This window comes from Prosopis cineraria, unplaced genomic scaffold, assembly GCF_029017545.1.
Source record: "Prosopis cineraria cultivar Desert tree isolate PC_DT_omini unplaced genomic scaffold, ASM2901754v1 PC10, whole genome shotgun sequence".
Classification (NCBI taxonomy): Eukaryota; Viridiplantae; Streptophyta; class Magnoliopsida; order Fabales; family Fabaceae; genus Prosopis; species Prosopis cineraria.
The window spans coordinates 11,929,527-11,939,076 of record NW_026555341.1 but is presented as its reverse complement, the minus strand read 5'-3'; the positions used below and the strand labels follow the sequence as shown (position 1 = coordinate 11,939,076).

The 9,550-nt window shown below is 33.5% G+C and overlaps 1 protein-coding gene across 1 annotated transcript; it reads left to right on the top strand.

The window, feature by feature from the left end:
- Positions 1-272: 272 nt before the first annotated feature.
- On the top strand, positions 273-1,523 carry LOC129284358 (uncharacterized; the record flags this gene model as incomplete). Its single annotated transcript, XM_054919817.1, is given in 2 exon segments — positions 273-407; positions 1,044-1,523. Coding segments are annotated over 2 exon segments (307 nt in total), but the record flags the coding sequence as incomplete, so codon positions are not given.
- Positions 1,524-9,550: the final 8,027 nt, after the last annotated feature.

Sequence of the window (9,550 nt, the reverse complement as noted above, 5' to 3'; positions counted from 1 at the left end):
GAATACTTAGATACAAATTTGACCTTGCTCTGAGCGTCATTGAATGAAAATTTTCTCAACTAAACCTGGTCTAGAAAAAGATAAATAGAAAAAAAATTGTAGAGAAATATATGTTTTATATCAGGCATATGTTTTACGGAATCCACCTTTGACGTGTTGAGTCTTTTTCTTAACTGACTGTGCTCCTTGTCTGATTTTTCTTTTAAATTTCTCTACTTGTCGTAACTTAACATGTAAAAATGACCATTTAAGTCATATATATTATGCCTGTGCAGGGATGAGGATTGGCAGGACAATGATGGAGCACTTAACACAATATCCATGACTTATCCTCGCTTCCCGATTGAACATCCACATCGTTTAGTTGAGAAGGATTCAGATTGCCAACCATTGGAACCTGGAATCTGGTATGTTATGCAAAATAACCTATTTTTTATTTTTTTTACCATTGGTAATTAATGATAGAATAAAACCTGCAGTATTATGGTTGTGGAGCTTGATGACTTAAATCACTTAGCTTCCGAATGCCCTTTAACCTGGACTGATTGTCCTTGAAGCTTGCAAAAATGAATGTTATTAGAAGAGATAATATAATTGCAGTGCCTTCAGTTCATAATGTTAGAAAAAAGGAAAAAGGAAAAGAAAACAAACGAAATCCAATCTAGGACTTATATTGGAGTCGCCTCCACTCATCTGGTGAAAAGCGATTTTTTGTTAAATGCTTAAAAAAAAAAAAAAAAACTAAGAAGACATGGTACACGAAGGTGAACGGATCAAGTAAAAAAAAAAAAAAAAAAAAGCAAACAAGACATGTCTGTTTGTATGCTTCTCAAATCTCAATAGGACATACCTACATGCTCAAAAGTAAATAGATCAAATGAAAAACATATAAGACGTATAAACCAATCAGTTATACTTTTCAATGGGACACACCTTTAACGTGCTCATAGATCAAATTTAAATTATGCCCCACTTTCCACACATGCATTTTCTTTGAAATTTTCTGTGAACTAAGAAAGAAAATTATGGAATTGATGAAACAGGTATTACAAGATGGTGGAGGGCGATCACATCCTATTCATAGTGAACAGGGAGAGAGCAGGAGTCAAATTTGATTTATTATACGATAGTATATTTGAAAGGTGCAGGAAACACGTCTTCAAGAAGAAACTTCCAACAATACCTAATGAAATCCAGCATAGCCATAGCTCTTAGCATCTATCTCTCTCACCCATGTGTACAATTGAAAGACGAATATGAAATTAACCATACAATTCATTGAATTGCCTTTCAATCTCTCCACACTTGTAAATGCAGATGAATGGTCCTCTTTCCAACTACAGATTTTTGTAATTTGTAGGTTTGTGGGGATGCAGGAGATTTAGCGTATAGGTTGGCACAAATGTATAAATGTAATTCTTTCAAGTGCAACCAAAAAAAAAAAAAAACCACACTAGTTGGAGGATTTTGAGTGCAAAGCAAATGAGAGCTGATCTTGGTATCATCTTATACTGTTTCAATAACACATTGGTAGAATTACTTTGTTTTAGCATATGATTGGCAAAGGCTGTCCCTGGGCATGGGACTTGTTATAGGTTCCATCTCACTGAACGGTTTGACCACTCTTTCAAATTAAAAAGAAGAAGAAGAATTACTGTGATTCATGTTTAGTACTAATTGAGTAATTTGTAATGATTCAGAGTAAAGTGTATTTATTATGATAGTTGAGATTCTTATGTTATTTAGATACTTAAAACAACAATATTGAAATAAATTTAATCTCAAGAAACTTCCTCATAGATTACTAGAATTTTTTCAATAATGACATTTTTAATCCTTTAAGTTTGTCTTTTATTGATTTAGTCTCTTATGTTTTAAATTATTATATTAGTCTTTTAAGTTTAAAACACAAATTAACTCTTAAATTAATTTAATGTGTAAGGTATACTGATAACTTGCTAGCAAAAAAAAAAAAGTATATTGATAACTTGATATTATATATAGCTAAATGGAAATAAGTTAACCCTCAATTCAAGTTAATTTTGATCAATCTAATTTCTTCTGCTTTCTTATGCTGCATTTTATTATTTTACTTTTAAAAAATTTGAAAGTCTATTTTTTCCCACTTGAATAAATACATTTCTTTTCATCAATATATGTGGCTACCATCAATATTCACTTATCCATGTTAATAAATTTTAACAGTGTTATAATTTTTTTTAAACAATAAAGACCAAATTAATGATTGAGACAAATTTAAGAGACCAATTTAATAAAAGTTAACTTTGAAGGACCAAAACAATAATTGAAGTGAACTTAAGAGATTAAAGATTTCATTATCCTTTTTTTTTTGGACCAACTCCTCATATTATTCAAATACTCCTTCCGATCCAATATATAAGTTAATTCTAACTATCAAATTGAAATTAACAAGATATGGTTAAATTATTGATGTTATCTAAAAAAATTTCAGTTTACCTTCATCAAATGCATTATCTTTAAAAAAAATTCTTATATATAAAATAATTAATAATCTATCTGTTAATACAAAACATCTTATTAAGAAGACCATCAATCTCTTCTAAAATATGACTTATATATAGGAGGACGGGTACAAAGAAAATGAAAATTCTTCTGCCATCCTTACCATCTAAAAACCTAAGATGCTTCAAACTTTTTTTGGTGAATTGGAGGCCCAAGGCCCAAAACAAAAAAGCCCTCAAACTACTTGTTATAGGTATTCCACCTATAGGCATTATATTGTTTGATAGACTATCAAACATTAAATGTAGCACTTCTCTAAACAAAAATTCAAATTTTAATAGTGTTTGTCCTCTAATTCAAAAAGAAAATTGGCATTAAGAATAAAGAATTGACTTGGCAAGCTCTGACTCCTGATGACTTGCAAAATGCTCTTGTTAGCAGAATTTCCCGTGCTTGGTGATGGAAGGAAATTTGTTGAGGAAGATGATCTTCTCCAGTAGAGTATGAAGAAGATCAAGGGTGATTTAGTGGTGTCCAATTTTGGAAGAAGATCCTTCAGTCAGATGGTTAGGGGTTTGATGGGAATCATTGATGGTAAGGAGGTTGGTGTGAAGGAAAAATGAAATAAGAGAAGTAATTGGCTTATTCCTAAATTTGTTTTATCTGAGGAAGAGAAGGAGCATATTTGTAAGCCATTTGAGAGTACTCTTGTCATTAAGTTGATTGGTCTTAAGGTTAGTTTGAAAAGAATAGAGGAGCGTTTAGTGAAGACGTGGGTAAAGGAAGGGGAAATTTCTATCACGGATTTGATGAATGATTTTTTTGTGGTTCGTTTTTCAAACTTTAAGGACCTCGATCGAGTGGTGAAGGGCAATCCATGGATGATGATGGATCGTTATCTGGAAATTAGGCAATGGACACCAAATTTTGATCCTGTTATTGTGACAATTGATCAACTCCTTGTCTGGATTCATTTCCTAAATTTACATTTAGAATACTATATTAAGGAGATCTTTGAGGTCTTTAGTAATAAGATTAGGAAGATAGTTCGAGTTAATATCACTACTTCCTTATTAACAAGAGGGAAGATTGCTCGAGTATATATGTAGATTGATTTAAATGCTGCTTTATTACCAAAATTTATTTTAAAAGGAAAGGAGTATCTAGTGGAGTATGAGGGTCTACATTTACTATGTTTTAATTGTGGGAAATTTGGGCATGTTGAGAAAGATTATGGTCAAAGAAATGCTTCTTGTGATGTAATGATTGATGAGGAGTCTATTGATAAGCCAAAAAGTGAGAAGTTCTTGGGGACTTAGTCTTTGGTGCAATATAAGGGCTTTAGGAGGTAAGGTGGTTCTACCTGGGTGGATCCTAATAGGAAGAGGTTTGATTAGAGAAGGTTTGATAGTTCCAGATTTAGAGGCTTATTTCAAGAGGATGAGGGGGAGGATAAGCAACATAGGGGCGAAATAGAAGTGGATATTAGGGCTGATATAGTTGGTGCTAGTATGAATTTTATTGTTATGAAATCTCAAAAATCCCCCAAGCTAAATAATAGGAGGGAGGATGAGGAGGATTGATTTTTGAAAGAGCAACCTCAGAATGTTTCTTGTTCTAGTTTATTTAGAAACAACTTTCTATGGTAGAAAAAAAGGATAAGGCAAGAGCGTGTGGCTATAATGGTGTCTCAAAAGGCATTATTGTAGACTTTTGCAAAAAAGACTCAAGAAAATGCTATTGTTGTTGCTAGAGGTATTTGTGCAAACTCTATTTATAGTAGAGTTGTATTAACTAAAGTTGACTAGAATGTCATGATTACTAATATAGACCCTTTGAAATGTATTACGTTAGAGGGTTCTATTGGTATGTGGCCGCTTGATACTTTGGGTAAGATGGATACTGATTATTCTATGGATGTGAGCTCAGATGATGAAGAGGTTTATGTTGGTGTTGTGGGTTCTGAGACTAATCTTGCCATTAATAAATTTTTTAATTATTTTATGATGAGTGGTAAAAAGTTTTTAATGTGAAATTGTAAGGGTGCAGGGAGTAAGAATTTTGAGAGCGGACTTTGAATAATGGTAAATGAGAAGGGAGTTAGCTTGATTGCACTAGTTGAAACCAGAGTTAGTAGTGATTATGCTATTAATTTGTTTCGAAGGGTTTGTTTTGATGAATTTCTAACTATTGAGGGACGTGGTTTTGCTAGAGGCATTTGGATTGGATGGAAGGATTTGGTAGTTAAGGTTGATGTAATTGAGGAAAATCCTTAATTTTATCATTTGATGGTTTCTTTTTCAAATGAGAAGCCATGGATGCTTACTATTGCTCATGTCTCTCCTCGAGGGGAAAGGAAATGTGAGTTTTGGGAAGCAATGGAAAGGTTTTCATTGGGTATTAATTTAAAATGGTTGGTAGTTGGTGATTTGAATGATATTAAGAGGGTAAAGGTTAATATGGAGAGATGCCTTCAATTTAGAGAGTGTATTGATTGCTATTGTTTAATGGATGTATAGAGCTATGGGTAAAGATTTAGATAAAGGGGAGTATGAAAGATTTTTTGAAAGCTTAGATCATGGCTTGTGTAATGTAGATTGGAAGAGTTAATTTTAGGATGCTAGTATTATGGTTCTACCTCGTATTGATTGTTTAGATCACAATCCATTATTGGTGTCCTTAGTTGAAAATGAGATTTGATAGAGGGGAAAAGCTTTTAGGTTTAAGGCGGCATGGTTACTTCATGAGGACTTTAATGGCTTTGTTAGAAGGAATTGGGTAAAAGGGGAGGATTCTTGTAATGGTTTGATGATTCTGAAGGAAAATCTACAAAAGTGGAATAAGGATGTCTTCAGAAATATTGAAGGTAAAAAGAGAAGTTTGCTATGCCGTTTGGATGGGGTGCAAAGAAAGATTAGTAGTTTAGTTAGACCTTATTAATACTTGTTTGATCTTGAGAAGAAATTACAAGATGATTTCTCAGAGGTTTTAAAGCAGGAAGAAGTATTATGGTTTCAAAAATCTTGGGCACAGTAGATTATAGATGGGGATTATAATACGAGGTGTTATCATCTGAAAGCTATTAAAAGGCAAAGAAGGAATAGAGTTAAAATGTTGAGAAGGGATGATGGGTAGTAGGGTTGAGGATCAGGAAGAATTGTGCAGAATGGCTCTGGACTTTTATAAAAGGCTTTTTTTTGAAAAAAGGAGGAGCAAAATAGAATCATTGTCACTTTGATGACTTTTGAAGGAATTTCTGAACAAAAGAGGATTTTTTAGATAGACCTATTTCTAATGATGAGATTAAGAGAGCCATGTTTTCTATTGGTGCATGGAAAAGGCCTGGAAATGATAGTTTTCCTACACTTTTTTATCATATATTCTGGAATGAAGTTGATGAGGATGTGTGCAAGGTGGTTAAGAGTATTTATGAAGGTGTAAATGATATGAGCAGAATCAATAATACTCTCTTAACGTTAATTCCAAAGGTTGATGAACCTGAGAGCATTAGGTAAATGAGACCTATTGGCTTATGTAATGTCATTTATAAGTGTATTCCCAAGTTGATTGTTAGCAGGTTAAAGCAATTATTACCGAATTTGATATCTCCCAATTAGGTTAGTTTTGTGCCTTGTCATCATATTTAAGAAAATCTAGTTGCTGCCCATGAGATTTTGCATAGTATGAGAAGATTAAAGAGTAAAAAGGGTTGGTTTGTGATTAAGATAGATTTGGAAAAGGCCTATGACAGGGTCAAATGGTCTTGTGTTGAGAGAGTTTTGAAGGAGGCAGGTTTTGGTGAGGCTCTCATTGAGGTTATTATGAGATTTGTATGTTCTATCTCAACTAGTGTATTATGGAATGGATGTTGTTCTGAATTCTTTTCCCCTTTTAGGGAGATTAGGCAAGGTGATCCACTCTCACCTTACCTACTTTTTCAGTTATGGAAAAGTTGGGGCATAGAATTAATGATCCTAGAGTTTAAGGTGAATGGAAGGCTTTCAAATTTGGCAAAAATGGTCCTGAAGTGTCCCATTTAATGTTTGTTGATGATTTATTGTTATTTAGTGAGGCTTCAGTCTCTCAAATAAAATGTATTTTAGATTGTTTGAAGGATTTTGTTGTATGTCTAGGTAAAAGGTTAATTTTGAGAAATTAAGTATATTTTATTCTCTAATAATACGAGTAGTAGAGTTAGAGAGGTGTTGGTGGAGATATCTAGATTTTAAGTAGTGGAGGAGTTTGATAGATACTTAGGATTGCCTCTTAATTATGGGTGTTCTAAGAAAAAGAAGCTTTGATTATGTGCTAGAAAAAGTAAAGAAGAGATTATTAGGTTGGAAAGCTAAATGTTTAAGCATGGCAGGGAGAATTATCTTAAAAAATTCTGTTATTGGTTTAATTCCAAATATACCCAATGATGGTGACTCAGCTTCTAATGGCTTCTTGTGATGAGATTGAAAGGATTTAGTGTACTTTTATCTAGGGTCATAACACTGATGAGAGAAAGATGCATTTGATTAATTGAAAATGCATACAACCACCAAAGAAAGTTAGGGGTTTGTGTTTGTTAAATTATTGAGTTATGATTAATGCTTGTCTTCTGAAAATGGCTATTGTGTTAAGGTTTGATTTTGGTGGTTTATGGGTGGATATTCTGAAGCAAAAGTATAATGGTGGCATTAGCTTTGGGGATGATGTAGTTGTTAAAAGGGTGGATTTAATTTTATGGAAGGATTTGGCTGCAATTTGGCATGTTATGTAGGGTAAATAGATTTGTGATGTAAAAAGGGGTGGCGAGATGAATTTTTGGCATGATAAATGGCTAGATGGTGGGTATATCTTGTGGGAGGTGGTTGTGCATGAGATTCTTGTTGATATGCAGAATTGAAAGGTTAAGGATGTTGTTGATGAAAATGGATTGTGGAGGTGGGATAAGATTAAAGATGTAATTTTGAATGAAGCTTTATTAAGGATTAACTCTTCTTTACCTCTTGCGTTTGAAGAAGGTAAGGATGGACGGAGATGGAAAGGGGGTGCTAAGGGAGTGTATACAGTTAAGGAGGGGTATCAATGTTTGATAAAAAATATTTGGGCTTAACAAGATCATTTATGGTTGCTTATCTGGAAATGGCCAGGAATTGAAAGAATCAAAGTTTTTTTATGGATGGTAGGTCATAATAGGTTGTACAAAAATAGTATTTGAAGTCAGTGATGGGGTGCTTCTAATGAATATGTAGTATGTCAGGACAGTAAATCTGTACTCCATGTGTTGAGCGATTGTATTATGGCTCGAGAGATTTAGCAAGGATTGCTTAGAAGGGATGATTGGAATGATTTCTTTTATACATATTTGAGATCTTAGCTCTTGGTTAATTTAGAGAGATGTGTCAAGCAGTATAAAGGTTCTCTATGCATGGTGTTTGATCTTTAGTACTGCTTGTTAGTTTTTATGGAAAGGAAGAAATAGAAAGATTTTTTAGAAGGGGAGAGGTGAGCTGTAACATCTTAAGTTTTCTCATTAGTAACTATTATTGTTTTCAAGAGTAATTTAGTCAATTTAGATAAATTTTATTCAGTGAGATTTATGGAGACTAATATGATTTTTGGATCTTTGGATAACCTTAGAAAAGGGCTAGGTCGAGGTTCAAGTAGGCCATGGCACGGAAGGAAGTGTAAAATTTTGTGAGGCTTTCTGTGTCATGCGTCACGACAAGCGTGATTACGTGCCGCGGTGCATGTACAAAATTAGCATTTGTTAGATCGTGAAAATAGACCAAAAATAGAAGAAAGAAGAAGGAAAAATGAGAGAGCGATGGAGGAGAGCTTTTGGTCTGTTAAGGCATGATCTCTAGCCTACTTTGAGGGCATTTGGAGCTTGAATCACCATTGGATAAGTTATACATTTCCTCTTCTCCCTCCTTTAAGCAAAAATCTGAACATTTGGGGTAATGGGGGCTTTGATTTCAGTTTCCTTGGGTTTAGACTGAACCCATTGGCTTATTTAAGATCTTGGAGAATTAAATCAAGCTTCTAACCTTAAGTTTATGAGTTTTGTGGTGCTTGAGAATTTTTAGTAAGAGTTTGGACAAATGCTAAGTATAATTTGAGGATTTTAAAATAATGTGGGAAATTGATTAGCAATTTTGATATGTTGAAATGTGTAATAGGATGGTTAAAGTACGTGGGAATGGTTGATGTTGTTAGAAAAGGAATTTGAGTATTTTAAACACTTAGAATCTAGTGAATTCAAAGTTATCCAGAGTGATAATTAATGATTGTCACTTATTGTGTAGATTGAGTGTTACTCGCGCAATATCGTGCATATAGAACGTGTGGAGCTGACGTTGAGCCACGGTGACCCTTTTAGTGTGACAAAAGGGTTGAGGTAACCATATAGTTTATTGTGTTTATTAACTATTCTAATTGTGTAGAAGCAATTTTAAATGATAAATAAAGTTGTAGTTTTGAAAAGTTTTGTGCATAATTTAATATTGTAAATGATTTTTAGCATGAAAAAGTGTTTTATAAATGGTTATTATTCTAATTGAAATGTATATATTATGTATATAGGTTTGCAATGTGAAAATGTGATGAAAAGTACTGAAAATTGTGAAAGAGCATGATCATAGGGGGTGAGAGTTCACCCGAGATATGTGAGAATATGTGTGTGTGGAGATATGTGAGTGAAAAATTCATATAGTTGGGCTAACACCATAGGATATTTGGGTAGTCTGGCAACTCCCTAGTACTCGTTAGGGTGTGATTAGGAGTCAATGACGTCTTTATCACAAGTGTGTGAAGAGGGAAAAACTATAGTCCGTAAGCGGGTTAAATTACCTTGGGTTGGGTATTTCTACCACCAAAAGTGTGCTCAGGTCAACAAATGGTTAAACTAGGAGAGCCTATGGTTTCATGTCGGGGAGCATTGGAGGTTCGATGGTTAGATGATCATGCTAGTGTAAAACTATGTGTTTTGTTGAGAAGAGATACATTTATCTCATAATTATGGTATGCTTGTAATTTTTATGGTTTTGATACTTTTTTATAGTTATTTATGGTAATA